Source organism: Myodes glareolus, chromosome 6, assembly GCF_982192425.1.
Source record: "Myodes glareolus chromosome 6, mMyoGla1.1, whole genome shotgun sequence".
NCBI lineage: Eukaryota > Metazoa > Chordata > Mammalia > Rodentia > Cricetidae > Myodes > Myodes glareolus.
In genome coordinates, this window is record NC_142031.1 from 100392908 (window position 1) to 100411025 (window position 18118).

An 18118-nucleotide genomic window follows, 5' to 3' on the forward strand; every position below is an offset into this window, starting at 1 on the left:
ACGCGAAGGTATGGCGCTAGTCCCTAAAACAATGGGGAAAAAAGTGTTTATTGTAGCCAATAATACAAACAAGTACTCGTCCACTCCTGAACCGAGGGTCCATCACTCCGAGGTGGTGCAATTTGACACCTTCCTTCATTATCAATGGCCGCTTCAGCTTTGAGCAGGATCCGCCCCCTGGCCAGTCCTGTTTGTCACGATCAGGGTGATCTCAAGTGAGCAGGAAGCCCTGTGTGGTTCATGAAGCCTTGGCCTTTCGGCGCTGGGTTCCCCAAAGTAGAACAGAGATGGCTAGCGTGGTGGATCCCAGAATGCCAAAGAACATAAGTAGTGAAAAGGAACCCTGTGATTAGCAAAGAAAACAAGTCACAGCAATATATACAGGGTCACTTTCTGCAACCGAGTTTTTCTTTGCCATGCATCCCCTCATCTCGGCCACTTCCCTTGTCTCTTTTTGAGAGGTTCTTGCCAAATGCATCCCTCTATTTCTAAAAGGTCCAGTTCCTTACCTGCCTCATACACTTGTATCCGTGAAAACCATCAGCACAAACGCACTGCGAAAGACCAGGACCTTCAGGTGCACAAGATCCATTCTCAGGACACATTTCTGGGAGCCAGAGGAAAACAAAAGTCACTGGAGTCTAAGGCCATGTGACCCTGACAAGCCAGTCTCCTTGATCTCAGAAGCATGCTACAGGGAGGGGAGGGTATCACTGAATCTCATTAGGTATTTTTCTCAAATATCTGCTTAGATCTTTTAATTATTTCTAGGTCAAAAGTAGAGAAGAAAGCTGGGCATGGTGGCAGATACCTAAATCCCAGCATTTGGGAGGCAGGGGCAGGTAGATCTCTGTGAGTTGAAGGCCAGTCTGTTTATACAAGTTCCAGATCAGCTAGGAATATATAAAGAGACTCTGCTTCAGAAAATAAAAACAAAAACAAAAAAATTAGAAGATCATAAATAATCAGACTGTAACACTAACAATTAAAACCTTGGGCTGGAGAGATGACTCAGCAGTTAAGAGCACTGGCTGCTCTTCCAGTGATCCTGAGTTCAATTCCCAGCAACCACAAGATGGCTCACAACCATCTGAAATGAGATCTGGTGCCCTCTTCTGGTGTGCAGGCATACATGCAGACAGAACACTGTATACATGATAAATAAATAAATCATAAAATATTAATTAAAATCTTTATAGGGGAATAGAGAACTCCAAACAGAAAGACACTTAGCATCCTTATTCTTCTAAAGTAGAGAATAACGTCACCTCAGAAAGAAGGAAAAGGACTCCCCAGTGAGATGGCCATTCCACAGCATACCTGGGCTTCCAGTGCTATTGCAAAGGTCCTTCTGCCCTTGGCAAATTTGCTTGTCCATGAAAGAGGTAATACTTTCCCAGGCATTAATACCTCCAGGACAGGTGACATCTGGTGGTAATATCCTGAAGACAGCACACATGATCATAAACACACAGCCAAAGAGTTTAGGGTGTAGCTCAGTAGCAGAACAAGCATTCACTAGCAACAAACATGCACACACATACACATGTGCATATGAGCTCACTCAAGCATCTATGCACACACACACACACAGTAGCAACAGCAGCTCCGATGTTGACTAACAATTAAGATCTATGATTCCCTCTTCCCAGTCTATTACTCACAGAGTCTGGAGCTGGGTAAAGCCACGGAAGGTGTCAGTCAAGTCTTCCTTGAGAGGATTTGCTTGAAGGTCTCTGCAAAACACACACTGTTAGTACTCTGTTGAGAAAAGCATGCTATTAACATTTATACATGCTTTCCTGGGCTATTAGTCCAATCCTCATCCTCAGTTGTACAGGTTTAGATGCTAATATTAATCTACCCTTTTTAAGAGTTATCTCCAAAGACTTTCCCATCACCATATTAGGAAAGTACCTAAACGCTTACATGATAACAGCAGTTGAAGCATGAAAAAAGTTTGGACCAGGATCCTTCAGGGAACAGTTCTGGAGATCTAGCCTGAAGAAACAAAGTGATTAGTGTAACTATGTCTCTTTTCCACGCCTAGCAAGGTTAGTATTTGTGCACACACCACACTTAATCCAATATTGATGGAACAACACTATGTTCAGAAGTATAAGAGAAGTACTATGGTAGGAGGCATTGTAATCGTGTACTATCCAATCTAGTTAGTGCTAGCTACATATGTCGACATTTTAATTTACCTAAAATTCAAATGCATTCTCACAAGTAAGACTACAAGCACGTATGACATCATGGCTCCTGTGCTCATTGGTACTGCTACGGAACATTGCAGTCACAGTTCTAGCCAGTACAGCAATGCACTGTGCAAGTACTGCAAGAAACTTGGTGTTATTTTCTCCAGGGTTAGTTAGTAGCTCTTTTCCTGTGAGTCTCAGACCCAGAGGCTTTTGTTGCTCTTGCTGGGGATTAAACCCAGGGTCTTGGGCATTTGAGGCACTTTATCACCAAGCCACAGCCACAACTACCACACTACAGAGATTTTATTTTGTTTTCAGACAAGGTCTCACTCTGCATTCCAGGTTGGTCTCAACTTGTGACAATCCTGATGCCTCAGCTTCTCAAATGCTGGGGTGAGAGACAAGAACCACAATGTGCAGCATCCCTGTCAGCATCCCCACCGAGATGATTTTTGAGGCAAGGTCTCAATGTAACCCAAGCTAGCCTCAAATTCACTAAGTAGCTAAGGGTGACCTTGGGTTTCTCTGTATATACCTGGCTGGCCTGGAACTTGCTCTGTAGATCAGGCTGGCCTCGAACTCACAGAGATCCGCCTGCTTCTGCTTCCCAAGTGCTGGGTGGGATTATAGGCATATGCCACTACCTCTTAGCCCACCTTGAATTCTTGATCCTCCTCCAAAGTGCTGAAATTACAAATACCAGGCCCAGCCACAGAGGTTTTAAATGAAAGAAAAAACAAAACAAAACAAAAAAAGCAAATCACTTAAGTTTTTCCAAACTATATTTCCTATCAGACAACTATAAACTTCTGTACATTAAGGACTTCTAGCCTTTAGTCCCAGCACTCCAAAGCAGAGGGAGGTGAATCTCTAAGTTCAAGGCCAGCCTGGTCTGCAGAGTGAGTTCCAGGACAGCCAGGGCTATACAGAGAAGCCCTGTCTCGAAAAACCAACCAAACAAAAACAGAACTTCAACACATTATTTTCATTTACTGAATGTCTACAAAATACAAAATCATAACATTATAAAATATATAACTTAGTTTCTGGCCTGGTGGTGCATGCTACCTGTAATCCCTGCTACTCAGGAAGCCGAGGCAGGAGGATCACAAGTTCAAGGTTGTGTAGGCAGTTCAGTGAGATCATGTGTCAAAATGATAAACGCTGAAGTGTGATGGGTCACTCTGTAACTCCAGTACTTGGGAGGCTGACGCAGAAATAATGTGAGTTTGAGGCCATGCTGTGCCTCAGTACACAGTAAGTACCAGGGCTGTATAGGAAGACCCTGTCCCAAAGAAAAGAAAAGGGGTCTGGAGAGAGGACTCAGAGGTTAAGAGCACTGGCCGCTCTTTCAGAGATCCTGAGTTCAATTCCCAGCAACCACATGGTGGCTCACAACCATCTATGAGATCTGGTGCTCTCTTCTGGCCGGCAAGCATACATGCAGGAGAACATTGTATACATAATAAATAAATAAATTTTAAAAAAAAGAAAGAAAAGAAAAGCTAAACCAAAAAAGGTAGCTTGGATAGGCTCATTCCCTAGTACCCAGAACAACTATAACAAAAAGACAGAAAAAAAACTAAGGACTAGAAAGATGGCTTAGCAGTTAAGCGTGAATACCGATCCTGCAGAGAACCGAGCTCAGTTCAGCACCCATGTTGGACATCTCATAGCTGCCTATCCCTCCAGCTGCAGAGGACCCAAAGCCTCTGGTCTTTTCCAGCACCTGCACTCAAGTGCATGCACACACACACACACAAAATAAAAAAATTAAATTAAGAAAATCGTGCCAGGCGGTGGTGGCACATGCCTTGAATCCCAGCACTCGGGAGGCAGAGGCAGGTGGATCTCTGTGAGTTCGAGGCCAGCCTGGTCTACAGAGCGAATTCAAGGACAGGCTCCAAAGCTACACAAAGAAACCCTGTCAAAAAAAAAAAAAAGAAAAAGAAAAGAAAATTGTAAATGTATTTTAGTAAAAAATAATCCAAAGAGTTATAATAAGACTATTTTTAAGCCTAGCGGTGGTGGCACATGCCTCTAATCCCAGCACTTGGGAAGCAGAGGCAGGTGGATCTCTGTGAGTTCCAGGCCAGCCTGGTCTACAAAGTGGGTTCCAGGATAGCCAGAGCTTAACAGTGAAACCCTGTCTCAAAAACAAACAACAAAAACAAAGCTATTTTTCAATGATGCCACAAAAGTCTATAAGATGGCAAGAACTACTGTCATCCAGGAAAAAAAAATCTTTTACCTATCGAATAATACTACACCAATTTAAACGTTTTACAATCAAGCATTAGACGTCTCCAGTTAGGTGCCAGTATTTATCCCCAAAGTCAGTTAGGCAAGCCTGTAGACTTTTTTGAGTGTCCATGGATGTCTTCTCCTCCCTCACCCCAAGATGGTGCCCTTCTGATTCAGGCAGCATCGGGCTTGCATTGACTCCGATGTATTCTCACAGTAAACGGCTACTCTGGACGTGTTCTGCACACCTCCTGGACACTGGGTGCATATCTGTAGAAAAGAAAGAAACCTTATTAAGACTCCAGAAAGAAAAAAAGAAGAACAAACAAGAATCAATAGTTAGTTGTCAGTGTTCTCTCCAGAATTCTTACAATACAAAGCAGAAAGCTGGATTTTATAAATAGAACCCATTTCTTCGGCTACAACAGTGCACCAAATCAGTGCACTACACAAGTCTTTTCCGAAAGAAGGTCCTCATCTAGGAGAATCATTACTTGACTATATTATGTCCTTTCCAGAGACTTCTCCACCCGAGAGGCATGCTTTGGCAAGTGTTAAAGAGCTGCATGCGGGTACACAAAGTACTCAGCCATGCCATTGCACCACACACGGTACTCGTGCAAGGACAGCTGGCGGAGGAGCCGGGGACTCTAGAGTGGGAAGAACAATTTAAAGTTATTCAAAAGCAAGGAGATCAAATTTCAAAGGTCTCTCTCTGAATGTGGGCAGGGCGAAGGTGCCAGTGACCGTCGCTACGTGAGTACTCGGGAGCACGATCCCCGCTGGGACAGGGCTAGGGAATCTTCAGGGAGAAATCTGAGCTTCGGCTGGGACAGCCACCGGCGGGCGAGCTCGACACAAGGCTGACGATCGGCAACCTTCTTCAGCCAGATCTCAAACTAGCTTTCTTCTGTACCTCAGGTAGAGCCAGGGCCCTCTCCACGCCCACAGCCAGGAGCAGGGTAGCAACCCAAGGTATCGAGCTCGCAGAACTGCCGGGCTCGCGAGACGCCATTTTCCACTCCTCTCAACCTTCTTGACAGCTCGCGAGAGCCGAGCGCGAGGCCCCGCCCCCTCGCCTCATGCCTCAGCCTTGGGGCCGGGCCTAATTTTGCGAACCGGGCCACTCTGGGGCGTGGCCTAATCAGGCCTCGCCTGGCGCCGTGGGGCGTGGCATGGTTTGCCGGAGCGAGGCTACTGCTCGCCGCCTTCTGGGCTCATGTCCGCGCTCCCGGGTGCATGTTCCTGGCGGGCAGACCCACCCTCCCGCCATTCTTCGGGGAACGCAGGCCTCCCCAGGCGCCGCTTAGTTGCTTGGAGCCTACTGCATGCTTTCTCAGCTCGGTGCGGACAACTAGGACTCTCCATCCGCCCTCAGTAAACATGGCGGCGCGGCGATCAGGGCGGGCAGGGGGGGGCGGGGTCCCGCTGTCACCAAGCCGGACGCTGCTCGGGCCGGGCTGGCCTGCGGGCCAGCTACCCACGTGTGGAATCGCGCAGGTGGGCTGGGCCGGGATGGGGGGGGTTGGGCAGGGATTGGGCAGAGAAGCTGAGTTCAGTCGCCTCGGGACGCGAGAGGCGGAGCTGGGAGGGGCGGGGCGAGGCGAGGGGCGAGCCTCTCCGCGTGGGCTTTGGGGAAAGGTCTTAAATACTAGCGCAAAGTGGTGAGTTAGCCACGTGTGGAGAAAGGGGACAACTGAGTTGAAAAGGGGTACGGGTGATGGAGGAGCGGAGATCGGAGGGCGAAGGGCAAACGCTGGCAGGAGGACACGAGTCTGGGAACCCTTCACCTTAATGTTGCGTAGTTCCCCGGAGCCCGGGCAAGGTGGTGGAGCGGGAAAGACGCTTCCCTAACTCATGTTCTTTGCCTTCCCAGGAAAAGAACAATGCTGGTTTCGGAAGGAACGAAGGAACTTTGGTAGTGCTGGCCGAACCATCGACGCAAGGCAAGGTAGCGCTTCTGCAGAGTGGTAGCAGCCGCAGGCGTCCTGTCTGGAAGGGCGCTGGGAGAGACCCATCACACCAAAGGGCAGCTATTGCTTTTGATGAGGACACCTCAAGAGGTCACCAAAGACAGTTGGAGTTCATTTCAGGTAACCTGCCTGTTCCAGGTTCCTGCCTGGAAGTCCCGAATTTACATTTATTAATACATTTAACTGCAGAAATATTTTATTCTGGTGAGAAACTATTCAGACGTTGAGGAATTTTTAACCCAAGACTCCTCTGTGGCCGTTGGCATTTGCATTTCAAAGGAGGAAGCCGGTGAGGATTTAGCCCTGTGGGCCTGTGCTTTACTAACTTGTTCAGGTTCGCGGGACTTCAGAACCCACACACCAGCAATACCTTTCACCGCAGTTAAAGTAACCTAGTGTGTGCATGATGACGATGAGAATCCTACTTAGGAAAGTAGCTTCGCTTTCTTCTGGCTACTCTTCTGAGATAGACATGTCCATTGGTGTGTCTGTGGAGTGTTCAGAAGGCCACTGTTCTCTTCCTAGAATCGGATTGTGTGAATTGAAGACTGTCATTGGATTGGCATTTTTCTGTCTGCTAAATTTCTTCTTCCTCCATCCTAGAGGATTCTTGGTGCCTAATGCAAATAATTTATCCGGAAGCTGGGTGGTGGTGGTGCACGCCTTTAATCCCAGCACTCCCAGAGGCAGAGGCAGACATATCTCTGTGAGTTCAAGGCCAGCCTGGACTACAAGAGCTAGTTCCAGGACAGACACCAAAGTTATACAGAAAAACCCTGTCTCGAGAAACAAAAAAACAAAAACAAAATTTTCGGAAACTCCAAAAGTAGAGGGAACTAGTCAGTACTGGGACCCACCACCTCTCCCCTTGTTTTTTTATTTTGAGTTAGGGTCTCACCGTGTAGCACTGGTTGTCCTGAAACTCACAGAGATACACCTGTCTCTGCCTCCTGTGTAGCTCTGACTGTCCTGGGACTCACCCTGTAGACCAGCCTGACGTTCAACTCCGAGATCCTTCTGCCTCTGCCTCTCAAGTGCTGGAATTAAAGGTGTGTGCCACTGCCTAGTCTAAGACGTTTTCATAGTAGTGACTACTTGCCAAAGAGTGAGAAATCTCAAGGTGTTACAGAATACAAAGGCCCGGGGCATCCTTAGGTTAAACCAGAGTGCCCTGTTGGGACTGTTGGTCTAGAGAGTTGCATTGTGACATAGAACGTGTGGCCCAAGCTCAGACCCTTTCTTAATCTGTGTGTAGCGCACCTTGTCAACCAGGCAGTATCTGCCCAGGCGTGTTGAATACAGTGTGGGAGAAGATGCCCTGATCTCCTGGTAGGCAGGATGTATTAATCTGTCACTAGATTGGTTGAAATCTATGCACTGTTCTATGACTGACTGACTACAGTTAGCACTTTGATCCTTTCTAGTCTTGGGAATAGTGAGGTTGGACCACGGTGAATTACCTGCAAACAGTTTCTTTACTGTTCTGTGCTGTGTGTGTGTCTATCCACGAGTACTAGTGTGAGGAGCCCAGAAGTGCCAGAGCTGGAGTTAGCGGTAGTTTCAGGCTGCTACTGTGGATGCTTGCATTCAAACTTGAGTCCTCTACAGAGAAGGCAGAACCCCAAACCCCGGGACCATCTCACCAACCCCTACAATTGAGACCCATTCTTCATAGGTTTTGTAGAGAGATGCTGAGGGTGTTTCAGGTGAAATACCCTGTTGCTCACCATTGGAGGAGGCTGGGAGAGAAGATTTAGCAGCAAATAAGACACAAAACAGGAAACTGCTTTTTTTTTTTTTTTTTTTGTAGAACTTTGAGGGGAGAGTGTTTGAGTTTTAGAAGGTGGGGTCTCTAACCTAGTGGCCCATACTAGATAGGATATAGAGCTATAGTTTATTTAGTGGCACACATTAGATAGGATATAGAGCTATGGTTTATTAAGGAAAAGTCCACTGTACCACCCTGCCTTAAGCTGCTCGAAGGTAGGAATTTAGCACCTAGAAGGTACTAGATAGGGTCTGAGGTGTGGCTGATTCCTCAGATGGGTCAAAAGTCTGTGAACCGGTGACATAGAGGCACTTTATTTACTCCTGGCTCCAAGGCAGGTATTCAGAGAACGTGAACTGTCATCACGCAAGGCTGTCTAAATATGCAGCGTTCTCTAGTGTTCCTTCCACACCAACGAGGAGTGCCTCTTTTTTGCTCCCCCACCCCCACCCCAGACAGGATTTCTCTGTAACTTTTGGAGCCTTACTTGGAAATCACTATGTAGTCCAGACTGGCCTCGAACTCAAAGAGATCCATCTGTCTCTGCCTCCCTGTGCTGGAATTAAAGGCGTGCGCCAGCCCCGCCTGGCCAGAGGAGTACTTCTAGGGGGATTGCTTTTTGTTTATTTTGTGTTTGTTTCAAGACAGGGTTTCCTTATAGCCCTGGCTGTCCTTAAACTTGCTGACCAGGCTGACCTTGAACTCACAGAGGTCTGCCTCTGGATCTGCCTCTCCCTACTGGTGGCATGAAGGGCGTGTGCCACCACCGCCCTGCTTAGGGATTGCTTTTCAAGACCAGAGGATGGACATTTGGGAGAGCAGGGTGGATGAGGAATCCATAGGCCTGTGTTATAAGGTTGCCTCTGACAGTTACTTAGCTGTATTTTAGAATGGTTGTTTGAGAGGCCCAGGAGATAGCTTAGTAGTAAGTAGGTCAAGGCTTGCCACCTAAGTGTGAAGACCAAAGCATGGCAGTTGCCTATAGATCTCTGTGAACAAGCCCTGCCTGGAAAGTGACCAAGGAAGACATCTGAGTTTCCACATGCTCGTGAATTTGCTCACATGCACCTGTGTATACATAAACATAGAAAAAAAGAAAAGGTTATGGCCAGGGCAGTGGTGGCACACTCCTTTAATCCCAGCACTCAGGAGGCAGAGACAGGCAGTCTCTGTGAGTTCGAGGCCAGCCTGTTCTGCAAGAGCTAGTTCCAGGACAGGTTCCAAAGCTACAGAGACATTCTGTCTCGAAACCAGCCCTCCCCCCCCAAAAAAAAGGAAAAAAAAAAGATTACTTGAATGTCTGGATCTTTAATGCTTCTGTGTGAAGTGGGGGCGCTGTAAGAGTGGCTGACTTGGAATAGTGTGATCCCATCTTTGTTCTTTTAAAGATTGTGGCATATTATTATAATGGTGATTGGTGTGAGAGAGAGTTAGAAAAGTAACTTTCCCGTCTTCTAGGCAACTCCTTTCTAACTCTGTCCAGCACACAGGGTGCCAAGAGCGACTTAGCCTGAGAGCCCAATCCATCTAAGAATGCTGTTGAACGGCAGCTCTGCTCTCTCTGGATCTGCTAGAGTTGAGCCGGGACATAGGGTGATATGGGCCATTTCGGGGCACAGTGCTTGATTCCCTGAAGAGCCCAGAACAGAGAGCAACAAATGCGTTCCTCTGACGCCCAATTCTTGCTCTTTCTTCAGCTCCTTACAGAATCAGCGCCTCTACCTCAGGGCCGCTCCAGGCAGCTCTGCCTCAGAGATTGCTTCTCCGGGTATGTGTCTGAGCCCAGCATTATGTATATGAGTGTCTTGTCTGTGTGCATGTCTGTTCCACATGTGTACCTGGTACCCACAGAAGCAATCAGAGGGCATCGGACCCCCTGGAACTAGAGTAATAGATGACTGTGAGCTTCCATGTGGATGCTGAGACTAGAACCTGAGTCCTCCACAAGAGCAAGTACTTTTAACCACTGACCTTCCTCTGGCCCGTATCTGTCTCACTTTTGAATTTTATCACTCTGACCAGATCCACCCTTAATGGGTGTGTCTAGCAGAAGCTGAGACAGACAGGTAGGGTTTCTCTAGTGATACTGGGGATGCTAATAAAGAGGTACGACTGGGCAGTGGTGGCACATGCCTTTCATCCCGAAAGAGAAAGGGGTACAGAGTAGTGAGCCTTCTGTTCTGAATGGGGCTGGAGACATCTGGGAGGTGAGCTCGCTGGGCTGGGCTGCGGGTAGGGGCGTTGTTCGGAGGACGACCCCTCTGGGTCATGAGAAGTGAAACTGAGGCCAAGGAGAATAGGGGAAACCCTGCTGTCATTGGTTTCCCATTTCTTCCCTGCGGGGCTGTGGCGCCAGGCTGGGCTCTGCTGGCTCAAGACATTGTAGTGACTGGGTCTGTGCCCGCAAATGGAGGCAGGGATTATATGAAGATATTAGGCTAGAGTTGATTTTTATTTTACTACTCGGGTGGAGACCCAAGAAAGGTCTTGAATTTCATAACTGTACATGCAGAGGTCCTGGCCAAGTTACTGTCTCCTGTGTCTCACTCTGCTGCTTTCTCCCTCCTCCCCTCCCTCCCTAACCTCTAGCAAAGCCGCCTGTACCTTGCAGGCATTCACCCACCGCTGTGCTGGCTGGCTAGTCTGAGTCTGGTCATGACATGTCCGAAGCCTGTGGGTGGGCAGCCATGAGGGCAGGGTAGGCTTGACTAAGAGATGGATTCTTCCAGTTGCTCTTGGACCGTGGCACCGGCTGGAAGAGGAATGCTGTAAAACTGAGCCAGGAACCAACTCGGAGCCCTTTGCCTATACGTGCTTGGTCGGTGAAGTGACAGCTCTGAACCCAGGAATACCAAGTCCTGAAAAACGGGCACAGAGAGGATGAGTATGGGGGAGAGCACCTCAGCTCCCTTCCACACAGCCGCAGACACCAACAGGGTTATTTCCTCCTTTTCTGTCGTGGATTATGTGGTGTTTGGCCTGTTGCTCCTTCTCTCCCTCATCATTGGGCTCTACCATGCTTGCCGTGGATGGGGCCATCATACTGTTGGTGAGTTGCTGCTGGCAGACCGCAAAATGGGCTGCCTTCCTGTGGCACTGTCCCTGTTGGCCACCTTCCAGTCAGCAGTAGCCATCCTGGGGGCACCAGCTGAGATCTACCGATTTGGAACCCAGTATTGGTTCCTGGGATGCTCCTACTTCCTAGGACTTCTGATCCCTGCTCACATCTTCATCCCAGTCTTCTACCGCCTGCATCTTACCAGTGCCTATGAGGTAAACAGGAAAGGCATGGGAAGGGGATGGGTACCTAAGGTTGTGACTCGGGTTCCACCGAAGAATGACTGCCCCAAGTAGCTCTTCTTCCTGGGGGAGGGGGTTGGAGAGTGCCATGCCTAGGGGGTCCAGAGTATATGTTCTGCATATTTTCTTGTGTTACTAGACCTCTTGAGGAAAGAGGTTATGTATTATGAGGGCTGGAGTCGCAAAATGCCATGCCTTAAAAGGCACAAATTCTTTGTACTTGTATCTAGTACCTGGAGCTACGCTTTAATAAAGTAGTGAGGATCCTTGGAACTGTGACCTTCATCTTTCAGATGGTAGGTGGGCTGCTAACTAAAACCGAGCCGGGGCAAGGGAGGGCTGAACTCGGGCCTTCAGAGTTGGGGTGGAGCTTTCCCTGTGATTAAAATTCCTGTGAGTGATTAGTTGGTCAAGTCCCCGGTGGCATCCTGTCCAGTGCCACTATAGATATGACAGTGGTTGCAAGCCAGGTTTTGGGAGGCGTTAGAGGGAAGTAAGCCCAAGCCTTGGGGACACTCTTTCCACTTTTGTCTCTTCCCCTTCACATCCTTCCCATCTCCCACAGGTGATCTACATGGGCGTTGCTCTCTACGCTCCGTCATTGGCCCTCAATGCAGGTGAGGAGTCATGGTCCCTGACGTCTGGCCTTGGCAGACTGGAGAAATGTCATTAGGAGGGGCAGAGAGGGTAGTGTACTAGAGAGAACTAATTCATGGACAGGGCTCTTGGTCTCTACCAGGGGTAGAAGGAGACGTCCTTCACCTCGGTTGAAAGCTGATCAAACATTACCATGCCACACCTGAACTGGTTAATCAACATTTCGGTGGAGCTCTGAAAATGTTTTTCCTCATGTTGAGAAATGATTTATTTCCCCTATGGTGACTAATTGCTTCAGTGTTGTGATGTTATGATGGGTTTTCTTTGTTTTGTTGTTGTTTTGAGACAAAGTCCCTATGTGGTCCTGGCTGTCCTGGCACTCTGCTGTATAGACCGCACTAGACTGTCTCTGCCTCCCAGAATGCTGGGATTAAAGTCATGTGACAACCCCAGCTGGCTCATCTCTATGCTTGGAGTAGTTATCCTCACCAGGCTGCTCTGGAAAACCTGCCAGAGGTAGGATTGTGACGTTTATCTGTTTTCAGTGACAGGATTTGATCTTTGGCTGTCAGTCCTGGCCCTCGGAATTGTCTGCAACATCTACACTGCGCTGGTAATTGCAGTTATCCTGGGTGACAGCGGGAAGATGGGGGAAGGAAAAGAAGGGCTAGCGTAAAGAGATCCAAGAAATGGGATGCAGTTCCAGGGTGAGGCGGAGAAGGTGGAGTGACTGACAGTTTCAGGGGTTATGCAAGGGCTTTCTTGGGAGTGTAATGTCCACTCTCTCCGTTTGATTTGGCATTTGTGACGGATGTGATTTTTTTTTTTTTCTTGTAGGGTGGGCTGAAGGCTGTCATTTGGACAGATGTGTTCCAAACGCTGGTCATGTTCCTAGGGCAGCTGGTGGTTATCATTGTAGGCTCTGCCAGAGTGGGCGGCTTGGGTCATGTATGGAATGTGTCTTCCCAGTATGGCCTCATCTCTGGGATTGAGTAAGTCTGTGCTTCCTCGACTGGTACCTTTAGCGTCTACGGGCTGAGTCCATTTCAGCCTGGTCTTGGGCCTTTAGTAAGCAGAGAAAGCTGGCAGCACCATAGGCAGACAGTCCATCCTGCAGAGGGAGAAAGTGATCATGGGTGTAGAGGCCTGGACGTTGCCTGGATGCACACCTGAGATGAGGTGGCTGTGGTTGTGACTGGGTATCTCTGTTGCAGGCTGGATCCCGACCCCTTTGTGCGTCATACTTTCTGGACTTTGGCCTTTGGGGGGGTTTTCATGATGCTGTCCTTGTATGGAGTGAATCAGGCTCAGGTGCAGCGCTACCTCAGCTCCCGCTCAGAGAAAGCTGCTATTCTGTAAGTGCAAGGATGGGACATACTAGAGCCTGGGAAGGGGTCCCTGGGAGCAATGGGGTGGGACAGGATTCAGAGTGCCTTCCCCTTTGTTGGGGGCTTTCTGGAGGTTTAGGAGGGCACGTCTAACAGTGTCTGTTAATGTCATCTCTGTCTTCTGGCACTGATCTTTTGCAGTTCCTGCTATGCAGTGTTCCCCTGCCAGCAAGTGGCCTTGTGCATGAGCTCCCTCATTGGTCTGGTCATGTTTGCCTATTATAAGAAATATGCTATGAGCCCCCAGCAAGAGCAAGCAGCACCCGACCAGGTGAGAGGGTCTCTCTGGCCCCATCCTGTGTTCATGAGAAGCCAGTCTGGATCCCTAAGCAGAGTACCTGTGTGGCTAAATTGGAAAAAGATGACTATTTTTTCCATCCTGAGGTCCCAGCTGTCTAGTGTCAGACTCCAGTCCTGAGCAGATCTAATCAGTGCTCACCCATTTGATGGGTGGGCAGCCAGCCAATACCAGCTCCCTTCACTGGAAACTGCTGCACGTCTGCTCTCATCTAAGCTTCCCAACAACCTCCTCCTGTAGCAGACGGGCCCGGTGTGTTAGGCAGCATGCTGCGGTCCCACTGGCCATCAGCGGCGGGGCTGGATGGGCTGTGGAGTTTGCTCTTCAGAGCCCTTTTCCTCCCTGAGTGTGTTTGCTCTCCTTGCAGCTAGTGCTCTATTTCGTCATGGACCTCCTGAAGGACACACCGGGGCTACCTGGGCTCTTTGTCGCCTGCCTCTTCAGTGGATCCCTCAGGTACTCCTGCAGTGGCCTGCTGGACCAGTCCCATCTGTTTTGGTTGGCCTCTCCCAAAGCAGGCTTCACTTGGCAGTGTCAGTCATCTAGGTGAACACACCTACTCCATCAGAAACGTCTTGCTTTCCAAACCCCTCTGAAGTAGTGTGGGCTACGCATCGATGGGTAGTGCCTTCCCGTCTGTGGAGTCCTTTGGCTCTCGGACCTGACACAGCTCGTCCTTTTCCTCCGCTGCAGCACCATATCATCCGCATTCAATTCACTGGCAACGGTCACCATGGAGGACCTAATTCAGCCTTGGTTCCCTGAGATGACCGAAACCCGGGCCATCCTGCTTTCCCGAAGCCTTGGTAGGCTTATTCTTCTGTGTATCTTAAGTCTTGTTCGTTTGAAGATACATCCTGGTCACTGTCATGAGTTAAGGAAGCCTGCTTCCCTAAGTCTGTCCTGGCCTCAGCACGTGCCTCGTGCAGCAGCACACAGCCATCATATGGCTTTCAGGGGAGAGCAGCGGGCCCTGGGCCTGGGTACAGAGTGGTAATTCGGTTGGAGTGTGTTATCCCTCTACTTGTTGACTCACATCACTTTATTGCCTCCCTCTGCATCTCCCCAGCTTTTGCCTATGGACTAATTTGCCTGGGAATGGCCTATATTTCCTCTCATCTGGGATCAGTGCTCCAGGTAATGCCTCTAGGGGAAGAAGCTCTTAGCAGGAATGGGGGGATATGTTTGAACTAAGAAATGAAGATAGCTGTTTTGAGAGTATTGGAATGTGCCTTTAAAAAAATTACTACATTTAAGCTGGACATGGTGGCACACATATTTAATCCCAGCACTTGGGAAGCAGAGGCAGGTGGACGACTCTCTTGAGTACAAGGCTAGCCTGGTCTATGGAGTAAGTTCCAGAACAGTCAGGGCTATATAAAGAAGCCCTGTCAAGACCAAAAAAAAAAAAAAATAGCCATTCATTATGTATGGATACTTGCATGCCAGTGCTCAAGTGGGGGTCAGAGGACAGTTTTTGGGAGTTGGTTCTCTCCTTGTACCATGTGGGTCCTGAATATGGAACTCGGGTGTCAGCATTGGCAGCAAGCACCTTTATCCCCTGAGCCTTCTCCCCAGTCCCATACATTGTCCTTCGATAGATGGCCTTTAACTATGAACAGACTCTCAAGTGAGCAAAAGCCCAGCATTCCTAGGATGTTGTTGACCCAGAGAGCCCTAGAGCTCAGCCTCAGCCCGAAGTGCATCACCACAGCCCTTCCCTCCCTGAAGAAACCAACAGCTGATGATTGACAGGACATTGAGGCCCAAGTCTCTGAGCCCGTGCGTTCTTTTCTCCTTCCATCGACTCCAGGCAGCACTCAGCATCTTTGGCATGGTTGGAGGGCCACTGCTGGGACTTTTCTGCCTGGGGATGTTCTTCCCGTGTGCCAACCCTCTTGTGAGTGACACCCGGCTTCCCAGATATGCGCGTAGATGGAACTGGACTGTTGAGGAGCTCAGCAGTTCTGGGGATTGGTGTGAAGGTTTGTGGTGGGCCTTGTGACAAGAGAGCTGGCTGTATCTCTGGGCAGGGTGCCATCGTCGGCCTGTTGACTGGACTCACCATGGCCTTCTGGATCGGCATTGGAAGCATAGTGAGCAGGATGAGCTCTTCTGTGGCGTCCCCTCCTGTTAATGGGTCCAGCTCCTTCCTGCCCAGCAACTTGACCATCGCCACTATGACTACTCTGATGCCTTCTACCACCCTGTCCAAGTGAGGCACAGCTTGCTCTCGTTCTTGGGTGAAGCTCAGTTTTGAGGGATTTCATGGGGACCTTACCATAAGCTATAAGGAGGGTTAGGCTGAGTTCTGAGACCTTGTAGGTGGGGGGCTTGAAGTGCCTCCAGAATGCCCTGCCAAATGCTTTTCCTCACCTTCTCACCCTAGGCCCACGGGACTGCAGCGGTTCTACTCCCTGTCCTATTTATGGTACAGTGCACACAACTCCACCACCGTCATTGTCGTGGGCCTGATTGTCAGTCTGCTCACCGGTGAGGGCGTGGAACTGCCACACAGCAAAATGAGGGGAGAGGGGGACTTTTCAGTCTGGGGAAGATGGGATCCTGCCCTTGGGGTACTGGGTGTCAGTAACAGCTGGTCTCCCCTGCTGACATCAGAGTGGGCAGGAGGACTGGGCCCTTGGTGCAGGGACAGCAGAGTGCTGCTCTAAGAAGTTCTCTGAAGGGCTCTTGACAAGCACCTTTGCCTTTAGGGGGAATGCGGGGCCGGACCCTGAACCCTGGCACCATTTATCCAGTGTTGCCAAAGCTCCTCTCACTCCTGCCCTTATCCTGCCAGAAGCGGCTTCGCTGGAGAAGCTACAGCAAGGTGAGATCCATTGTCATGTGAAGCCTTTCCCTGTTCTCCTTGTGCCTGCCATGCTCCTCTGCCCTTGTCTACCGTCACCTGCACTCCCTGTCCCCAGGATGTCCCTGTGGTCCCCCCCCTGTTTCCGGAGAAGATGAGGAATGGAGTGCTGCAGGACAGCAGGGATAAGGAGAGGATGGCTGAGGATGGTCTCGTCCACCAGCCGTGTAGCCCGACCTACATCGTCCAGGAGACCTCTCTGTGACTGTCTGCCCTGCAGGACAGCAGCCACGGGCCCTGACAGTGCGGTGGTGTCACTGCATGTGTTCTGCAGGGGCGGGCCAGTGACCTCGCCCACAACAAAGGACCTTGCTCGCGCCTCCATGGACGCCGCTGCATGCAAGGGCTAGACACGGTTTTTCCTTATCCCTTGCCAATCCTACCCTTAGGATCAGGTTTGAGGGGTACAGAATTATGTCACAAGTGGGGAAATAAATGAATCCACAGAGAAAAGGATGACTTTTGATTGAGTATGACCAGAGTCCTTTGGGGTGGGTAGGAATAATATTTCTTATAACCACCCTGGGGCCTGATTTGGCAAGATTGACCAGCCCACCTTAAGCATGAAATTCTTGGCTACCTTTTGATTCCCTCCCTTTCAAGTCATCTTGGGTTATCTCAGCCCTTTGTGGGTACCCGAAAGTGATTTCAGGTTATCTGTAACACTCAAGCCCCCTCACAGTCTTACCTGCCTACCTCAGTTCTTCAGAGGGAGGCTTCGGTGTCCTGGGTCTCAGACAGTTGTGTAATATCTGCTTTGTAGAGGGGGCGAGTTTTTACATCACAGATGTCACCCTCCTCAAGTGGTCCTCATCGGGTTCCTTCTGCACTGTGCTGTCCTCTGAACTCTGAAGCCAGGGCACCTTGGTGTCACTCTGTCGTCTCTGCGCCTGTTTCATTTTGGAGTTTCCTCATGCATTTTGTTCCTAGGGAATAAAATAGCTGTTAGACCTAGTATCTGGCCTCTGTGTTCCTTCAAGTAACCCCCTGTGCCCTGGAGAAGATAAGATCTCTGCAGGTGTCTTCCTCTACTGAGATAGGACTTGGACCTCAGTCTCTGCAGGTGGCTGCTGGGGGAGGGGAGGGGCAGAGTTAGACTTAACTGTTTCCTGAAGTAGCTCATCCCATCCTTGCTACCTCAGTTCTTAAAAGAACTGTTTTGAGATTTGCTGTTGAGACAAGAGAAAGAATGTTAAGGAGAAATAATACTGACTTGTATAGTGAAGAATATTCATACTGCCCATGCCTCCAGTACTTGTTCTCCTCCCCTACTTGGCCCCATCCTGCTGTTCCGAGCAGCCGTGTCCAAGTTCTCAGGCTCTCAATAGAAACATGGGGCCAGGCAGATCTGAGGGTTCAACCATAACCCAATTGTTCTCCCATATCCCATGCAGCCCAGGGTAGGACATTATGTGTCTCAGTATCCACCCCAAGTTTTGTTTAAGGAAGTGCAGGGTTTTTTGCTTGGTTGGTTTGT

General features: G+C 49.4%; 2 protein-coding genes across 11 annotated transcripts; one reads left to right on the plus strand and one right to left on the minus strand.

Moving 5' to 3' along the window:
• Positions 1-11: 11 nt before the first annotated feature.
• Positions 12-5523, minus strand: Atraid (all-trans retinoic acid induced differentiation factor). Of its 2 annotated transcripts, none has more exons than XM_085691222.2 (7): positions 5365-5523; positions 4600-4718; positions 1930-2001; positions 1665-1736; positions 1321-1442; positions 510-607; positions 12-291 (listed from the first exon to the last, which is right to left on the minus strand). In XM_085691222.2, exons 1-7 carry the CDS (start codon positions 5461-5463, stop codon positions 154-156), a joined length of 720 nt encoding a protein of 239 aa, XP_085547348.1. In that variant the 5' UTR covers positions 5464-5523; the 3' UTR covers positions 12-153. The 2 variants fall into 2 exon arrangements, with proteins under 2 accessions (XP_085547348.1, XP_048292536.2); XM_048436579.3 differs by having other exon boundaries at positions 12-343.
• On the plus strand, positions 5049-17596 carry Slc5a6 (solute carrier family 5 member 6). Of its 9 annotated transcripts, none has more exons than XM_048436574.3 (18): positions 5049-5204; positions 6325-6541; positions 9887-9957; positions 10919-11462; positions 11720-11785; positions 12055-12106; positions 12632-12699; positions 12924-13078; positions 13301-13441; positions 13616-13745; positions 14140-14228; positions 14466-14578; positions 14842-14909; positions 15586-15672; positions 15806-15987; positions 16162-16265; positions 16487-16602; positions 16700-17596. In XM_048436574.3, exons 4-18 carry the CDS (start codon positions 11070-11072, stop codon positions 16844-16846), a joined length of 1911 nt encoding a protein of 636 aa, XP_048292531.2. In that variant the 5' UTR covers positions 5049-5204; positions 6325-6541; positions 9887-9957; positions 10919-11069; the 3' UTR covers positions 16847-17596. The 9 variants fall into 9 exon arrangements, with proteins under 9 accessions (XP_048292531.2, XP_085547346.1, XP_048292532.2 ...); XM_085691220.2 differs by lacking the exon at positions 5049-5204 and adding an exon at positions 5225-5369; XM_048436575.3 differs by lacking the exon at positions 5049-5204 and adding an exon at positions 5647-5792.
• Positions 17597-18118: the final 522 nt, after the last annotated feature.

Coding starts and splice junctions, on each gene's coding strand:
- Atraid (XM_085691222.2), bottom strand. CDS start 5,463: ATGGCGTCTCGCGAGCCCGGCAGTTCTGCGAGCTCGATACCTTGGGTT. Junction 2,002..4,599: donor CAGAAGGGCACCATCTTGGG/GTGAGGGAGGAG, acceptor TTGTTTCTTCAG/GCTAGATCTCCAGAACTGTT. Junction 1,443..1,664: donor TTTACCCAGCTCCAGACTCT/GTGAGTAATAGA, acceptor TGCTGTCTTCAG/GATATTACCACCAGATGTCA.
- Slc5a6 (XM_048436574.3), top strand. CDS start 11,070: ATGAGTATGGGGGAGAGCACCTCAGCTCCCTTCCACACAGCCGCAGAC. Junction 12,700..12,923: donor GCAACATCTACACTGCGCTG/GTAATTGCAGTT, acceptor TTTTTCTTGTAG/GGTGGGCTGAAGGCTGTCAT. Junction 14,229..14,465: donor CTCTTCAGTGGATCCCTCAG/GTACTCCTGCAG, acceptor CCTCCGCTGCAG/CACCATATCATCCGCATTCA.